The 20254-nt window shown below is 35.4% G+C and overlaps 1 protein-coding gene across 1 annotated transcript in view; it reads right to left on the reverse strand.

Moving 5' to 3' along the window:
- FAF1 (Fas associated factor 1) overlaps positions 1-20254 on the reverse strand; it is a 171525-nt gene that overhangs the window by 79762 nt on the left and 71509 nt on the right. Inside the window, exon 8 of the mRNA XM_082483796.1 lies at positions 4662-4748. Within this exon, the coding sequence (XP_082339922.1) occupies positions 4662-4748 (87 nt within the window). The remainder of the gene's footprint in view (positions 1-4661; positions 4749-20254) is intronic.

Below are 20254 nucleotides of genomic sequence, written 5' to 3' on the forward strand. Positions count from 1 at the left end.
AAGTCAAAGTCAGAAGGTTATCTAAAAGAAAAACAGTTAGGAATTGTTTATTAAATTACTCAGTTACTTTTCTATTTCTTAATGATGACGAATGTGCTGCTTCATACGTTACCATGAACTTCCAAGACTGGGTACTGTCTAACGATTTTCGCTACTAACTTGGGATTACAGTAAAAATGTTAAATTGAAACTTTACCATATTCCTGAACCCACGCAGCAAAACAGACTGCAAGTATTCTTCTAAGCATTTAAATTAAAAGAATCCTGCCAGATCCACTCTACTACTCTATTGCAAGTGATTGATGAGAACCACAGAAAGTAAGTAACATACAAAGTAATTAACATTACAGAAAATCCAAATTATAATTATGATATTCTTACACAGAAAAAAAAAATAGTTGAGTATTTTCTAATAATGTATGTATTTAAATTTAAGTATACTCAATTTTATGCTGCTGATTAATAGACAGTTTCTTGTCAGGACTATTCATTCTTCAATCATTTCAATTCCAGAGGAAAAGTTCCAAACGATCCAGTAAATGCAGACACGGCATCCATTACAATTAAACAGCCAGTGCATGTAAATCTCACAATTTGTTTTCATATCACAATGACAGCATGTGGTAATGAACTTTCTGTTCAGAATTGTAAGACCCGGAAAGGGAAAGAAATATATACTCCCAAATACTAATTACTCAGATGCTTAATACTCAACCTCTTCAAAAATCTGGAGATCAGCCAAAAAGCATCGTAAATGGTTTGACTTCGTACTAGAACACTGTTTATCGGCATTCTTAATTTCTATCTGTGCAGACAGACTGTGCTTAAGACTTAGCAATGAAATAGCTAAATATAACAGCAGTGCTAATTAGATCATACCTAAGTGTTTGAGAATTTTGATTATAACCTAGAAGTCTTTATTAAATTCAGCTAAGGAATGTCAACCACATCTGCTACAGCCATGGCAGAACTGAAAGTGGCCGTGTTCACAAGGGTTGATGCAGAACCTCAACACGTTAGTGGCTACACACATCACAGCTGAAATGTGATTCTTCAGCAGTGCAGCCAAATAACTTGTCAGTATTGACCTACTTCTGCCTAAACTAATATCCAATGGCTTATCTGTACAATGAAGAAGCAGTTACGTGTCTGGAAATGAGGATACGAGGTCCTGACCAACCGTACTGTTTAGAGAAACAAAGTTTTACTGGCAGTAGGCGGAAGGATGGATGCCGAATTCCTCTGTACGGGATCTGCGTGCGAGGGTACAGTTACAACACCGGGCACTTCATCCTCTGTCTTTGTCTCTCTCCTCTTCCCCCCCCTCAAACCTCGTCCTAAAACTTTTACATCTTTTTCATGTAGAAAAACCCATTTTGACACGCTTACTGTCGTTACTTATGAAGACGCAGGCATCTCTCACTGAGATGACTTTAAAACATGAACCAATTAAGAAAAAAGTTTTAGCTTAAATACTGAGAACAAAAGCAGCACAAAAGCAACCTCTCTCCTTCTTCTCATATTGGGTCTTGCTGTTCTACATTACCAAAAATCAATAGAAACATCAGGGACAAAAACTCATCCTACCAAAATAAATCAAAAACCAGTGACCTCAGAGGGGAAAAAAGTTTTAGCTCAAACATGTATGTGAAAAGCTAATATCCAAAAAGACACTTGTACTTATATAAATAAAATTACAATGCTTCCATGTAAAAACTGTAACTAAAACACCACCTATGACGGATCTCAGGGGTTTCTTTATGCACACATATTTGAAGGTTGTTCATTCCACTTGGCAATAGCAGTAATTACCAGTGGAAGCTTAGAAGTTCAGTCAATATAGCAAAGAGAAATGGAATACATTTCAGAAATTTTAGTAAATTATTCTGGTTTGGTTCTCATTTTACAAGCTCAGTAATGTTAAGGTTGTTAAAAAATTCAAAATAAAAATTGAGAACAAACTGTGAATCTAAATCAAATTATAATTATTTTTTAATTTTCTAGATAATTTTCAAGACTTCACTGTAGCAGTTGATGATACATACCCCAAAATAGATAAATTAAGCCTTTAGTATAATTAAAGTTTTACTTAAGTAAACTTGTCAAAAAAATAATGTTTTAAAACTCATACATTTCCTTTGTTTGAACTTTAATGAGCAGAACAAATAGAATTCACGACGTTAAAAATATTCAGGCACAAGAAAAGCCAAAAATGTGTCCTTGCCGAACGGTGAAACGAGATTTCCACAGTTTGGGTATGCCTCGTTTCCCACAATCAAACTCTCACAGCAGGAAAACATTCTCCTGCGTGTGGAGGTTTTGATACCCATTTCCCTGGTTAAAGTGTGCAAAAGGATCTGAAAGAGTTATTGACAATTCATACAGTATCCCATATTTCATTAGATAGCACAAGCAGAGAACATATCTTAGCTCTGAAGGGAGATGAAGCAACAATGTTTTAAATGACTATTGACTCCGCTAAATTTCCTGATAATGTTAGAAGACTGTAGTCTGTCAGGTGCATAAGAGACTCAAGATGATACAGGAATCCAATTATGCGAAGTCTATTTAGTTGTCCTGTTTGCTAAGCCAAAGGTTAACGAGAACTGCACTGAAAAAACCTCCTGTGGTATTACAAAGTATTTCTTATGCTGCATAACATGTAAATGAAAAAGTATTTTAATCAAGTCTTTCTTTAACTCTTTAATTGCAACGGGATACTATACAATACAGCAAGTGAAAAACGGCGGAAAAAGTGCTTTTAAAAATTTGCCACTAAACTAAAGACATCACGACTAATTACTAAAGTAATTACTACTGAATATTTCTAATTTGCAAAGGAAAAAATGTTCAGATCATAGAACCATAGATAGTGACTGCTAACATTAAATCTTTACAAATAGTAAGCTATGGCCTCTAATTTTAGACAGAAATTAATTATATTTTTGTTGGTAACACATTCAAATCTGTTTACACAGCTGACAAGTCTCAGCTGCACCAGACTCGAGCAGCGAGCTTTGAGGACTCTCCTTCTTTGGAGCAGATGACTCAACATCCACCAATTTCATTAAAGATGAAAAGGGGAAAAATTCACCTGCAACAATGTCACTTGTAAAAACAGACTTAAAACAGACTTATGAGTTTTACATATGTGAGGTATCCTATTCAAGAGAAAAGGGAGGGGGAAAAAAAAAAAACCTACGGGAAAACCTAACAGCTGTGGGAAAACGGATTAGAAGTGTTGAGTTTCCAATTCTTTTTTGGGCTAATGTAAACTAATAAAATGTTAAAATGGATCCCCATTTCAAAGACTGTAATTACCACATGACACCATGCTGTTATTTCAGATCTTACATCTATCGTCTCAGATATGCTCTTGAATACATGGACATAGATTTACCCACCCCTCTCAAACTTAACTACTGTTTCTGCAAACACTACCACAGACATATTTTACAAGTATATTAGAAATTCAGACAGTCTTTGCTTTTTTTTTTTTTTTTTTTAACTGGCATAAATCCTTTAGCCAGAGCTAAAAACCAGCAGTCTTATCATACAAACAGCAATTCTCCCTTTACAAGGAAAGAGTAGAAACAGACAGGAAAGTAATGCATTGAAGATAATGCCAATATGTAGAGAATGCAAATCCCAATTCTATTTTCCCTTTGTAAAATACTCAAGTTCAACCCCTAGTTTAAATGAATGATTTTATAAAAATAGAAATACTACATTTTTCTACATTTTTTTCTCAGGTCACAAAATCTAAATACAATATAGCTATTTCAGCTTTTTTTTTTTTTTTTTAATAAAGGCAGACCTCACTAGCTGGCATTGGGAACACACATAATACAAGAAGAAAATTATCTGAGCAAAACCGAAAGACGTGTTGTAAAACACTCCGTAGGGACAACCATGCAAGGAATCAAGTCTAATACTTAAGGGAATTCTGCAGTTAGGTCCGACAATTTCATGAATTTGTAGGAAATTCACAGTCAGATGATTTTGTTACCAAGGGCACACACTGATCTCAGCTAAGATTTCCTTCCATTTCTAAACAATGGTAATTCTAAAACCTGCAAAATACATTTGAAAATTGAACACATATTGTACTGTATATATATTATTTACTATTGCAAAATGTAATCTTGCAAATGGCCATACATTCTCACTGGCTCAGCGAGAACCGAGGTAGATCCTTTAAAAGCAAGTGAAGCTCTCCACCAATTTCAACAGGAACACCTCTGGCTTAAAGCCAGACACAGACTTAAGAATACCAGTGATCTGATGGACACCACTGAGGAAAATATCTAAATATGCACTCAGAATACACGTGAAAAACGGGAGTCTTTCCTGAAGTTCAGTCACTACAACAGACCCCCTCAACTTCCAAAATGTTGTGCAGCTTTGCTCCTCCTAGTCTAAAACATGCGCTGAATTTGATGCACACAAATAAATGCCATGGAAAAGTGCTTCAGTAAGCCAATACTTTAGTATTTGTATCTTCCAAGATAAAGCTCTGAATTATGTGTTATGATTATGAATCATTACGTTATAAGTTACTGCATATGGGACGATAAAAGCTATTGGGCGATTCTGATCAAAAATCCAAGTAAAATCAGCTATTCATAGGAAGAAATTAAATGAGAACCAAAGCTACTTACTGAGTCGTCTGTGGCAGAAGGAGGCCAGCCCTCCCATAACTGGTGACGGACAGGGATACTAGTTAGGTCATACACGTTCCGCTTTACCTAGTAAAAAAATTTTAAGAAATCAGAACTTGTACTAACAAAAGCGTACAGAAAAACTCCATTATTTTCATCATAATCCCTAGCTTTTTATTTTATTTTTTTCCAATTATTGTAAAACAGGTTCCTCCAACGCTCAAAGATTCGGATCTGTTCCACGGGTTTACGTACAGTATTGCTGAATTTCAGTGCTGCCAAAAGCAATTAAACAAACTATGTTAAAGAAAAAAAAAATCTATAACATATCATTCATAATGATTCGTTATTACTGAAGTATCATATATGTGTAAAACAATTCATAATACAAATTTTCACAGTAAAAAGTATTACAAAGTCATGAATGAACCGAGGGAATGAAGAAGGTAGTAACAAAAATTCTGTTACAGGTTTTGCTAGTTAATATCTTCTGTTTCACCTGAAAATTTTAGGTTCATGCTACATCTAATGTAATAAGAAGTATAACTAGTTTTGCATAAGTTTATTAAATGGGATCCAAACCAGATGTGAGTATATTAAATATGAAAATAGGAATTAATAAGTGCATTTTCAATGAAGACAACACATTTCAAAACATTCATTAACAAAATGCAAACAAACTAATTTTTATATCAACTCTTTCCTCATGCTTATTAAAATACAAGTTGCTACCATTAATCACCTCACTTGATGGTTGTCAGGAGGAAGGGAGGGGAAAAAGAAGAAAGAGTTGAAAATTTCAAATGCAGGAAGAATGCTGCAAAATACAGGAGTTAGAAAACTCTTTCCACAAAAACATTAACACAGATAAAAAAACTGGCATGTTTTATCACAGATTTTGGGATAAGCAAGCAATTATTTAAACTACGAAAAGATGTCTTTTTCTACTTGGGATATAGAGTGATATCTCAAATTCTGAATAATATCTTATACCCGAATGTAACGATTGCACAAGCAATGAGCACACGTAAATGTTGCCCAGCTGGACCAGAACTGTGACCAATAAAATGCTTACAGGGAGCAATGCTGGGTTTTGGGTTGTCTTCCATAAAACTGCTGCATGGGAATACAAGATTTTCACAGGACTATTTTAGTTTCCAAGTACATATCACAACAACCTATATTACACTCAGAACAACAGTCTCAAATAGATAAAAGTAAGGTTTGATACATTTTACTAATATTCCACATGACCATTCGTCAGACAGAATATCCGAGGAAGTCATAAGTTCTGCGTCCCGTTCCCAGCTCTAAGAGGGCTGTACAGTTTAATGCTGAGACACAATAACCAAGTGTTTGACACATTAAACTAAAAAATATTAAGGCAGATGGGTAAGATTTGTCTTAAAGCAAATGCCAAGACTACTCCAAAACCTGTCCTCTGATGCCTTCTCTTAGCAAACAAATCATATGAAGAGCGGCTGAAGGAGCTGGGACTGTTTAGTTTGAGGAGGAGGAGGCTGAGAGGAGACCTCATCACTCACTACAACTATTTGAAAGGACACTGTAGAGAGGTTGGTGCTGGTCTCTTCTCACAGGTAATTAATGACAGAACAAGAGGGAATGGCTTCAAGCTCCAACAGGGTAGATTTAGACTGAACATTAGGAAAGAATTTTTCACAGAAAGAGTGGTCGGGCATTGGAATAGACTGCCCAGGGAGGTGGTTGAGTCACCATCCCTGGATGTGTTTAAGAGACGTTTAGATGTGGTGTTGGGGGATATGGTGTAGGGGAGAACTTCGTAGAGTAGGGTAGACGGTTGGACTCGATGATCCCAAGGGTCTCTTCCAACCTAGACAATTCTAGGATTCTATGATTCTCTACCTTTTCATTTGTTCAGTTGTCAACTGGAAAGAACCAACAATTAATTGTATTCTAACTTCTGCTATGAGTATTACTAATAATTCTGTGAACTGAAAATATTATAGTTATCAGCAGAACAGATCTTTGGAGTTAGAACCTTGCTTGCAGTCTAGCACACTTACCCTCACTTAACAACCTTCTCTGAACAGAAACATGGTTAAAAAAAAAAAAAAAAAAATCAAGAAGAAAGTTTATATTTGTCAAAATGAGAAATGTTAACATAATCCATATATTTAAAGGTTTCGTATTCAGGAAATGAATAAAAGATGATTCTAAACTACTGTTCTTAGAGAGATAATGCAATAAAACAAAGCAATCCACTCTACAGACATTTTATATAGTTTGACTACCTATAGTTTGACTACTACCTACTGATCGATACTTGCCATAGCTTCATCACTGAAGCACAGTTGAGTTCTGAATACATGAGAAGGTACTATGGTAATATAAACATATGGAATGTGCATATGTTCCCTCAAAATTTGGCATTTATCCTTAGTACAGAACGTATATGCAACATCTGGCAGTAGATATTCAACTAAAAATGTGTTTGCATAATGAAATAGCACCAAAACCCTTTTTCTCAGGATCATCTTTAGAGAGAAATGCTGCACAGATCCTTTCTTTCAAATTTTGCACATAGCTCAGACGCATTAATGCATGGGTGAAAGATACACGTGCAGGCATTAATTGGGGAAAGAACTGTTCTAGTCATTGTAAATATCCTGAGGGGGGTGAAGGAAGAGGCAGGGATTTCCACACGTACGCTCGCTCACAAGGGTTGATGTGGGCAACATCCTTTAAAACACTCCTCATGGCACTGCTGCATGAGTTTGCCAACAAATAAATATGACCAAGAAATTTCAGGGCATATAGAGAGCAAACAAAGTAGAGTGTTCTTACTGTATTTCCAGGTCTCAGATCCTTCATTCAATTATTGTTGCTTATTCTCACTACTTTTAGCAGTCGTAGTAGTGGTATCATTATTTCATGCCCCTTAGTAAAAACAGTGAAGAACTGCTTCACATTTCTGGACAGATTTAATATATTGGCATGGGAATATGAATTACTAGTGTTAACTAGGCTATGCAGATGATCGTTTCAATACTATCAGTTTAAAGATTTATAAATGTAAATATTCTGCACAGATAAGTGGAAAACAATGGCTTCAATTTATTATCCAACAGCAAGATACATTACTGCCAACTCTTGAGTTTACATCTCACTAGAGGATGACAGTCAGACCATTTGGGTGCCTTATCCGGACATTTCAGTATCATAACATATATTTGGGTTGGATTTTCAGCTCAGCTTTACATTCATTGTATGTTTTAGAATCACTAAGATCTCTCTCCTTTGTTTGTTCAACTGGTAAGTTACATGTATACCTGATAACCTTTATGTTACTATTGGTTTTGTTCAGGAGTTTTTGCAGAGAGATTGTTCTGGTAACTACGTTTCAAATGAAAGATTTTCCAACTATTTTTTAATTTAAAAACTAAAACAATAACGTTAATTTATTTTAGACACTGAATACCGAAGTATTTATTAGCAATTAAAGTGCACGTCATTAGTGCTTCCTCACATTTAAGCATGTCGTCATTCTTTAAAAAAAAAAGTTTACCTGAATTATTAAAAAAAATTTAAATATATTTCAAATACACATATATATGGTATATTATTTTATATATATGTATACGCATACGTATACATACATGCACCTGTGAAAACAGAATTACGGAAGACCAAACTCTATAGAACTTGGTATATGATCTCATTCCTCCTGTTCAAAACAAACAGCCTTTCTTCACGGCTTCTTAACAAGAAGGTAGCCTGCTGTGCAGTATTCGTTTCGCAGCAGTATCAAGGTAAAGAGATGTCATTACTCTGTACTGACCCCACAACAGCCCATCAAAATGTAACAATACTGATCTGCGGTCGCAAGACTAGGGGTTTTGCTATTTTAGTTTTCCTGCATTAAATACCGAGATAAACTGTCCCTGTGAGATAACTACTCTCCAATTACACATCCAAGTAGCCTCACGAATATTATTCTCACAATATAAAACTCTAAGATGAGCTATTTTCAAATAACAAGCGAAACTTATTTACAGAAACGTGGGATCAATACAACGACATAATATTATTTGCAAAAAGCCTTCAGAAGTAAAAACAAAGAACTCAGAAGTCACATTCCTCAAATTCCCTTTTAATTCCAAAGTACAACAGAAAGGCATTATGAAAAAAACAGTATTTCCCTTCTTTCATTAACTCATCTGTAACTGCACTGAATTCAATAACATTCCTCTGCTATTCTAAGCTTGAAAGGCATGCTCGGGGTAAAGTGTTATGTTGGTATAAAGCACGATGCCAGACTGATGTGCTGGACAAAAGTGATCAAAGTTGAAGTAATTTTAGCCAACGCACAAGTATTCTGCTGCATTATTCTACCGGAATGACATCTGTTGAGCAACTCGTCGCAGAATAAACTAGTTGTTATAGACAGGCCTGGTTGGGTAGGGGACCACGTCAGACTTATTAGAGTAATGTTTGATTAAACAAACTGCTTGAGTTAAAATCATAACTGGATTTGAAATTCATGCCAAAGTAGTCCTCTTCCAAACAACAAGCCACAATCAATTATTTAAGATAAAATAAGCTTGCTTTTAAATAACTATTTAATTTTAGGTTTCTTTGATAATTAGAATAGTATTAAGAAAGCAGACTGCAAAAGTTTTGGAGACTAGGAATATTTACCAATCAAGTACAGAACCCCCCCTTTTTTTCCATTAACTGAGTTAATTTCAGTTTAAAGTTAAAAATTCTGTAAGGAGAGAAAAGTTCTAAAGATTCGTATAAAGCAGAACCATAAACTGCTTCTTCACTAGGCCAGTGAAACAAAAACCTACGGCTATACTCTTCGTGCAACTGAAAAAAGTTAGCATAGTAAACGGATGAAGTCTGTTTTAAGGCTTTTATTTATAAATTGACATGGAATTGATAGGAGGACTGAAACATTTATAAATTTGTGTAAAGCAAACCCTAACTTCTAGTGCCATCCACCGAGCTACATTTATTGGCAAACTTTTTGGTCCCCCACCTCTGATCGGTTTGAAATACTAATTGGTGGCATTGTCTTTCTGCAGCCCAGAATTTCTTTTCATAATGTTCAGATGCCACGGGGACTGGCACATTACTATGGCAGCCGCTCTTCAGATTATAATCTCCAGAATATACAAGAGCATTTGAAAACGATTAAAGACACGTCTATTTGGTTGCACAACTCAGCTGTGCACAGTATTAATACCACCATTACAACTTAAAAAAAAAAAAAAAAAAAACAAAAAACCAACCACATATATTTCAGGTGCAATTTTACTTGGAAAATCATGTATAACTCCTGCAGAATGCCCCGCTTTGCAACTATACGCTGATGCTGGAGAAGCACATGAAGTTTTGCCTTCGGCTCATTTTCACTGGTGTTAGAAGGGAGTTAAAATACTAAAGAATTTCTGATATTTTAAGAAAACCCACACGTCCAAGTAACAAACACATTGAGAAAACTTCCCAGATATAGGCAGAGTCCTATTTTCCTATCTTTCACTGTTTTTTTAAGCAGGTGAGTATGTTGCTTTAATAGGCAGGTTAAACACAAAGGATACACTTTGTAGATATGAAGTTAATCCAACATTCAAAGCCCTTCCACATCAATATTAGTAAGGATAAAATGAAGTAAAATACACCACAGGGCAAGAAGCCTGTAAACAGGTAATGTGATGACGACGACCCTCTGGTGGTTTCACTTGCCAGGAATAAGTAGCTATTTTCTTATTTCTGAATTAGAAATAACTGAAATCTACTGTAAAACAAATAAATAAATCTAACCCCTACCGAAATGCTAAAAAAAATAAAATAAATATTATGCTGAATCATCAAAGAACCGCCGTGCCTGAATCTGTATCTTTGAATCACAACAAACCACAACAAAGTTTAACAGCAGTTTCCCTCAGGCTGTTTCCCGCTTATGCAGGTACAAAGTTAATTGAAATAATGTAGATAATGAACTTTTGTTAGTCTTATTATTAAATATAATTTATGCAAAGCTGTAAATTGGCTGAGATGCTAAAGACTGTTCCAGGCACATAGGCAGCATGAAAGACAGTGCAAAAATGAGCGCATGAAAGGCAGACAAAAGGAGCAATAAAGTCAGAGGACTGTGAGGAATGTGGAATGTGAGTTGGGGGGCGCAGGGAAATGAGATCGGGTGCAGACAGAGCAAGGTTGCATGGGGCACTGATAGTAAAGCGAGAATCTTGACTTTGACATTGTAACAGAAGCAGCCAAGACAAGCGAGCAAAATTTTCAGGGGACAGCAACGATAAGGATGGGGCAGTGACAGAAAGAAACGCAAAGTAAGCAAAAGCATTTTGGCGAAGAAAGATGGAAAGAAAGGAGGGAAAACCAGCTAAAGCAATGGTCTTCAGCATTACAGAGGAAAGCCTTGAACACCTCCACCCGACATAATTCCACCGACAGATAGCAAAGAGCATCAGGAACCTGGATGCAGTGCACGGGAAGCAGGGACGGAGTCTACCATGTTTCTACGCATAGAGAAATCGTTTGCCTGTACCACTTTCCTCTCACTAAACACAGTTTATGTATAGAAAAGCCACTAATGCATCCAACTTTCACTTTAGCGTTTATGGAACAGTGCTTGAACCAAACTAAACCCAGTTCAAACTACTGTTAAAAATGGGTTGTATTGTACTGTAGTACTCGGTAAATACTGCGTCAACTTCTTCATTAGAAAGCTGGCTGAATTCATTACATAACCATTGAAATTAACTTAGGTCTGGAAAATAATGTGTGGGTTTTGTGACATTTTTCTGCTAAGAGTTCAAACAAAGAAGATTAAGTCACACTAAACACTAAGAGAAGCCCAGGGTATACATTTCTTGATGTTTCCAATTCTTTAAACTCAGTATCTGGAAAAGAGATTGAAGTGCGTGAATTCTGCCTCTAATCATTGTAACGGTGGAGTAAGAACTTCATATATCTAGGGATTAAATTAATACTTTTAAATAAATAATCCACGCTATTTCCAATTTCAGTGATGAGGTGAGGAGAAACAGGTAACTACTAAAAATATTAAGTGACTGAGTAAGTATATGCAAAATTAATGTATTGTTTCCCTGATATGTATTTTAAAGTGGGAGAGGGAAGAAAATTTTCAGGAGAAAGAATCCATAAACAGACAACAAACTTAACAGAGAGATGATTCGCCATAGTATCTTAGTAAAAACCATCTCATTTAGGGAAATAAGATACTAGATATGAGGACACTCTCCAGTACCACTTCCAGAAAGGCAGATGGATTCTCTGCTCCCCAACTAAGCACTTATAGCCTCATTCTTCCAGATTTACATCCATTATAGTGAGTCATCAAACAAAATCCAAAACAAAAATGTTAATTCCATTTTACTGATGCAAATTCTCAAGGACTACAGATAGTCCTAATTACTTCTGTGAAATACTATTGGTAAACTTTAGATGTACTAAATTGAAAATATAAACTGTTTTTTCTAAGGTAGCTGGCTACTTCCGTCTTGTTCTACAGTTGAGAGAAAGACACCTTCAGAGAGATTACCTACTCACTTTATATCCTCACTGAATTATATTTCTGAACCTTAACACTTTTCAAATAAATTTAGAAATTTTTCTTAAGTAGAAGTTTTTATCAGAAGCACATCTAGTTTAGGTATCACCAGATGACTTTGACCTAATAATAGATTTAAATTTAACTATGGTATGTAAATACTTGAAAAGAAGCATTCTGCAGTTTCCTTTCAGCAACAGAAATAATAATATTCTGAATAAACTACTTTTATAGCTTTCACAATTATTAGTACTTCATTATCTGCTATTTCATTCTTGAACCAACTCATCTTGGGTGCCATTTGACCTTTTTTTAATGGGTCTCTGCCCAGTTAGTATCTTAACACCACAACCTGCAGTGCTGGTCCACTGGGTCACACTAGTATATTTTTGCGGTTAAAACGTGTAAATTTTGAAACAGAAAATAAGCGCAAGGATTCATTTAAACTTCACTGAATCTTCTGACATGTGAACTTCTGATTGCGTCATGCAATATAGGTATATATATGCACACACACATACATCTATATACATATACATCTAATCTAAAAAGATGGATGTTCTGAGGACATTGGATGTACCCTCAAAGATTTAGCAAGATATTTTCCCACCATCAGTCTCTTGCCCAGACAAGGTTTGAAGCTTGACAATTAATCTGAGCTCTCTTCAAGCTCCGTGATACTATTTTTTGCTACCCCTTTGGATATGGCCTTTTCCTGGGTGACAGCAAGTGGCAAATGTGAAGTATATTCACTATATTCTATTCTATTATCCACTATATTCAAATTACATACAACTGTTTCATTGTCTTTAAAATGTTGTTTTATTTCTCAATGCCTCAGTTTTCTGCCAACATACATGCGCATTTTAATTCTGTGGAATAAAGAAACCTCTTTGCTGATCTCCATATTTAAATACCTAAAGTTAGCTATCCTTCTAGAACAGCGTTACTGCTAAATGCAAGTTACAATCTCCTGAACTTGATGCAGAAGTTACTGCTCGCTGCTATACGGCCTGCACGACGCAGAGGTTCAGCCTACATAATTATTATTATTCATTGCTTGTAGTGCCTAGGAGACCTAATTGTGATAATCCCCTCTGAACTTAAAACCGCATGACCCTTTGAATTTTTTAATAGAAGGTTAAAAGAAGAAACAAATTCCTATAGAAGAAGAAGGGAAAACACATTCTTAAGAAATTGAGGCAAGAGACACGAGTATTTAAAAAAAAACATTAAAAAAATCATTTTAGCAGCACACAAGCATGAGGTTGAAATAGGGTATGAAAGAATTAAGAGTGTGAGCTAGCTGTGACATTAGAGATTGAAAGGAAGATGTGATTAGGGTTAGAAGAGATCAAACAACAAAGACTTACTGCCAAAACAATTTTACAAATTTGTTTGAAAATGTCTTAAAGAGTTCTGCTAACAAAATACAACTGATGATAGTACTTCAAGTTTTCTGTTTGTTTGTTCTACATAGAGTGCACTGACACAGAAAAGATACATTTTGAAGTCCTAGTTTGTTTTTCCATTCGGTAGGAATGGTCATTTGAGAAAAATATACTTATTAGTAAGCGAAATGAAGAAGCACTGCTCAATGGAAACTTTTAACTAACCTTTATGCACATTACGAAAAGCAACAGGCAACTGCTACTAAGTCTTCTATTACCAGATCACTGTCAAGAGGCGACTACTCTTTTGACAAAGCACCCAATTGCAAAATAAAGGGTAAATACAGTTTCTAACATTGTTGCCCCCAAGGGAGGATATTGAATTGCTGTAAAAACCAGAAAAATTACCAAACCAGATTGTTAATGCTACCACCCCAATTCCAGCTGCTTGTACATCCTAAAATGTTGATAAATTGCCAAATGTCAGGTATGTTATTACCACTAAAAATTAACATTTTAAGAACCCTTTAAAAACAGTGGGACAAACTCTGGAGGTCCATACTCAAGCAAGATCCTGCATCTGGCAGGAAAAATTAGACTTTAGTTTTACTCTAGAAAATGTTACTTTTAGTTAGCACCTTCCAGCAGATTTCCGAGTGCTTCACAAAGCATGGCAAGAAAATGACATGAAATCCAGAGGGTTATTGTAGACTCTGCTGCAGCAGTATACAAGGCTGTAACAGAGATGAAGTTAGACAGATATAATAAAGAATATGCAGGCTGAATTAGGATATGTCTAGGAAGAAGCCAGGAAACATTAGAAAAACACTACAAATTAGAAAAGCATAATTATTAATATCAGATCGATGATCTTTGGAGCTAAAAAAAGGCATATGAAAACAACTAGTTGAAACAGCTGGTCTATTAAATGCAACAGAAGACTGCACCGGAGTAACAGTTTGTATCTGGGCTAACCTGATGGAAGAGATGATGTGGAGTCAAGGGACAAGTAATTTCATATGGATCGCATGCTTAACAGACTTAATAGATAATCCTAATAAATTATCTCAGAGAAAAATATACCTTGAGAGTTACTGATCACGAAGTTAAGGGCATGACTGAGAGCAGTAACTGCTTCAAGCTATTTAAAACTGTTATGAAAACACAATTAAAACTACTAAATACACTTTCTGTGCATCCCAATTTCTCTCAGACCTATGAGAGCAAGGGCCAGAAGCTACTGCCGTTACTGGGTAATGGTAAACCATGAACAAAGGTTAGGAAGTAAGAAAAAAACTGCACGTCAGTTACACAGGCTTGATCCCAGCTTGTCCACATCACGTGCATACACTCAGACTACTGCACAAACAAGTGTAATTTTGCAGCTCCTGTCTTTCAATCTGTTCCACTTCCTTTGTCGGGAATTAGTGTGTGAATTCTTCAGCAAAGTCTGTATTATACTTTGCTGTATCTCGTATAGGCTGTGTTGTTTCCTTTTTAAGGAACTAGTTGTCTTCATGAGTTATAGCATAGCGGCTATTTTGGATATAGTCAGGTCCCCATTCATAAGGGCCTTAAAGATTATTTCTGGGGTTTGAATTATCACTCCAAGTAAAAGAGACGGTCAATGTGATTCTCACAGTGGAAAGTAGATCTGTTACACTTTCACAGCTGTCATGTCCTAAACAAAAGAAAACTTTAGACAAATTTATTTGAAGACAAACACCCTCACCTTCATTTCAAAAGAAACTGGTTTGCAACAGTCTAAGCATGATAAATACATGTATTGCTCTTTCACCACTTCTCGACTTGTGCTTTTTCATGGGTCTCAAAAGTAACCAGTTATATCAATAAATGGTAAAATAGGCGGTGATTTTAGGAACTAATAAGGAGATGAATAGAAGTTAGACTTCCCATTCTTACTGCATTTAATTATAGTAAAGAGCAATATTTATATTCATACCAAAACCACACCTTTCCCTCTTCCAAATTCTTTGTCACTTTGGCCCAATGAGAGACTAAATCCTACTGCCCCTCGCAAATCTCAGATTGTGTTATGAAGACATATGCTCCTTAAGACATATGCTTTCATTGACGGGCAGTATCTTCCTCCATTCCTACCCAAACATGTTTCAGAATAAAAACTGATTTTTTCAAAGTCTCAGAAAATGCATAAATCACACGTGCTTCAGAGACAATCCTTAATTTAAGTGATAGGCCTACCAATTTCAGTTTAAGAAATGGAGCATCATGAAATCAGTATTTTGTCATGTGTTTTTTACTTGTCTCATTTCTAGACAATTTATAAAATAGTCTTTTATGAGAGAGTATATATTATTGCTACTAGAAACAATATAAAATCTATTCATTTTTTTAAATTGGTCAATACTGGAAAATATTTGCAAATTTAGACACTACAAGAAAAAGTAGTTCCATCTATGAATCTTGTGAAGCGAAGTACCACAATTGTGCAGAGTTGTGCAGTACTTTCATGTAGAGAAATCCTCTAATACTCTGACTTCAATGTTTTACCTATTTCTTCTCACCACTTTTACACTTAAAGATCACAGCAAGCCTGCTGCTACGAGAAGTGAGATGGATAGGCTTTCTCTGCAGCCCTTTTATTCTCAGTGCCAGCCAACAAGATGCATCTAAAAAAAGAGATGAGCCACAGATCTGAAAATACTAATTTCACCACTGTATGTACTGTTGCAACAATGGGACAAAGCTATTAGTGTGACTTGCACTGCATCTTCCAGTGTAGCTTGCAATCCCATTTGTAACCCAAAGGAAAAATTACATGCGAAGTGCATTTTCTCTAAAGACTTGCTGGTATCTTTACCACACAAAAGAGAATATGGATTACCCAGAAATCCATCAATAACAGTTGACTCGCTTGGCTCATCTAGGTTGCAGGTGTCAGGTAGTTGACAGACTCTGACACGTGACAACTCAGTATGAACTCAACACTAAAGTAAACTGCGATATCTTTCTCAGTCACTGTAAGAATTTAGTAAATTATTTTATGTGGGTAAGTTTTAATAGATATTCTATTAACATTCTTTTCAATTCAAGTTAAAATAAATTATAAAACCTGGTTTACTGAGCTGTTAGACAACTTTCTACTGACAAATACATTTCTTGGTACTTCCTCCCTTTCATTTTCATGTCTATAAGCTCACCACTTCTTTTGGGGTTTTTCTTTACATTAACAGTATTCAGAAAGAATCTGAAATTCATCTATGCTTTAAACAAGGAATGGCTAATAGTTTCACATTGGAAAAGAAAATTATGCAGACAATCTGCACAGTGTATTTTAAGAATGTCAACATACACACATCAATTACAAATATAGTTACTAATATTGCTACATTTAAGGTATATGTATATAAGGTGGCCGATTACACTACTAACAAGCAACTCTCCTATACACATATACATTTTTAAAAAGAGAATTCAGTCTATTTAACAATTCACTAACAAAGCTATTCCTTAGCTCATCCCTGCCATAACCTGCTCTATTCAGAAACATATGGGAAAAGACATTAAATAACCAGTGAAAACCATGGACTTCTGGTATTAGTGCTACACATTGCATACCCCTATTCATTATTCCACCTCCCTTGTTTAATCTATCATTAAGACTCAGTGACCCTACACTAAATTTAAAGCAGATCCTTCCTTCCTCCCATGCCTAAATTCACATACTTTTCTAGTTGGGGATGCCCTCGAGTATTAGCCACTCTACAGGGTTTCTCTAATCTCAGCTCTGAACTATGTTGTGCTATAGAAGCAAGAAATTGCTGGTTTACATCTTTAACTATGGAATCTTCCACCAACCCCCCCCTCATTTACTTAATAAGATAGAGAAAAATCTTTCATTTAGTACATACTTAACGTGTACAAATATGTATATACTTCCCTCTACACAATATAGAATAAAAATTATAAAGCAGATTGTTTTAAAGCTCTGCTTCCCTGTCCTTTTGTCCCAAACACAATTTCATTGGAAACAATTTTAAAGCTTTCAGAAGTTTATTGTCACCTCTCAAGAGCTAGATCTTCATTTTCATTCAAAGTCAATATGAAATAGGTTTCTAATGAAAAAAAAAAATAAATCAAGAAAACAAGAAGATGCTAAAAAAAAAAAAGATATTGGATTTGCTTTTGTTTTTTAAAGCAGGAACTAAAAATATATAAAAAATATGAAGACCTCTGCCTGTTTCATTTCTTGTAATTGACACAGATTGCACTTTAACAGCAGTGGCAGTACAGGATTTCTGAATAAGGGACGAGAATCATATTGTTAACATCTGTATGTATTTGTCAACTATACCCCTGTCATCTTCTTCCATGATAAGGTGAAAATTGATCTTCATCAGGATTTTAAAAAGTTAAAGACAGTAGGACTGTGAATAAAGAGATGAAATTCTGTTAACAAATTAATGGGGTACAGGTGCAATATGAATATAGAATTTTCTCTTTACTGAAAGAAACCGTATAATTTTGTACTGGTTTCATGAATAATATTGGGTTTAGCACACTTAAATATGTTGAAACATATTTCCTCAAAAGAATAGAGTTGAAAAGAAGAGCTGCAACCTGACCAAAAACCCCAGTCTGCATTCTCTCTAGTTCTTACTTCTTTAATTTCTTTAAGTCTTTCCCCAAACAAGTCAGCACTTGAACTAGTGGTAGGTGTACACGAGTCATACATATTTGTAGAACACAAAAAGATGAAGGGAAAAGCAAATTAATAAGGTTCAAGTTGTCAAAAAGCATGTTTTTCTACCTGCAGGCTATAAAGGGTTATTTCCAACTCCTGTTCTCCATTAGAAGTTATCAGATAACAGGAAAATATCAGGGATAGCTAAAATAAACACAGTAAGCTGACAGCAATACTGGAAAACCTGAATTCCGAGTTCTATGCAGATGCAAAGACAGGAAGATGAAGGAAAAGTGTTACCAGAAAATGAGAAAAAACAATAAATGTGAACTCTGTAAAACTGGTACATTGAACAATTTGGAGATAAAAATGAGCTGGAAGCCTCTCCAATGAGGAAGTTTTCTTTAAAAGCAGCAAGCTTTCATGAAGAAAGGAAGTCCTGTTTTGCTAAACCTAACCTTTTTATCAAAGGCATACTGGCACACTCCTGCCAAAAGCTGCTTCACATGCTTGAACTGCATTTATGACAGAAAAGCTGAGAAAAAAAAAAAAAAAGTCACAGAAGCTGTCTAGAAAAGAGACTTTTGCATACGGGGGGAAACCTTATTAAAGAGAAGTCCAGAACTTCTTATTAAGTTTTTCAGGATGGGCGGTGGGCCCATTCATTCTCATTCCCCGCTAATTTCCAGGTTATTCAAATGAAACTGCTATTACGAAGAACGTTTTGAATGGGAAGATAACCAACAAACCTCTCGGGACCTGTGCAAGACAGCAACAAATGGCCAAAATCTAAAAAATCCTAAGATCACTTATACTAAACTGGTCAGGGAGAATTTTCAGGAAGTTGGACAGCTTTATATTTACAAAAATATACATGCTAAGGCCTCAGTTCTGCAGCTTGGAGTTCAGGCGCTCTTCCTGAACTGGACTGTCTTCCAAAATTGGACTATTTAAATTAAAAATTTAAGTAGCCCACAATACTGAAATAACATTTCCCCTTAAAATACCAAAATTTAAAAAAAAGCAACTACATTATCTAGCACTGCTTAGAGGACCGCACAACTGAGCCTCTCTCAATGCAACAAGAATTTATTGACTGTATCTTCAATGGTGGCCACCTCAGAGAACTGTTCAGCTCAAGCAACAGAGAAACCTGCAGAAACACGCTGCAGAAGTTTCAGGAAGGCGAGGGTCAATATTTCTTGAATATACAACTAAGTGCCATTTAATTAGTGTTTGACCAAGACACTGTGGAAGTTACCTCTTCTGTAGATTCCAGTATTTACAAAGCTTACCATTGATATGCTGCCCAATAACAACAGCAAATGTAATGACCACTAAGGAAAAAGAGCTAATTTGAAGCTGTTTCTCACCTTTTTCACTATACTACTATGCAAACTTGTCATCTCACTGAAACATAAAGATCTGAATAAAGGTTAACTCAATTATTTAAACATAGATACTATTTTCTCTGCATTCTTCAGTCTTAGCTTGACATGCAAGTCTATAACTATTCAATCAGCAGCAAACACTATTCCATTTAATGAAAAAATCACTTAAGTTGTAGGTCATTAGAAACTCGGCTACTCATTTCCCAAAAAATACCAGCAATTAGAATTACCAAAGTCCCCATAAGAATTACTCTTTCTCTAAAATAAAACTAGAAACTATGTATTACAAGACAATACTCACAGATAAGAAATATTAAGATCAGAAAAGATCTATTCAGCTCAAATTAACACATTTCTATAAATCAAAGCAAATTTTACCCTCTCTTTCATTCCTGTTACAGAATTATCACCTCAATAGCCAATAAAAAGAAAGATCTAATGAGGTATTTCAGTACCTCCCTAAGAAAAAGAACAACAGAGCTGAAAATATGAAGTGCTTCAAAGGAAGAGTAATGAATTGCTCCTGCGCAGTCTTTTTTATTATTGTGTTATAACACCAAGAGAGT

This window comes from Vanellus vanellus, assembly GCF_965231255.1.
Source record: "Vanellus vanellus genome assembly, chromosome: 5".
Lineage (NCBI taxonomy): Eukaryota > Metazoa > Chordata > Aves > Charadriiformes > Charadriidae > Vanellus > Vanellus vanellus.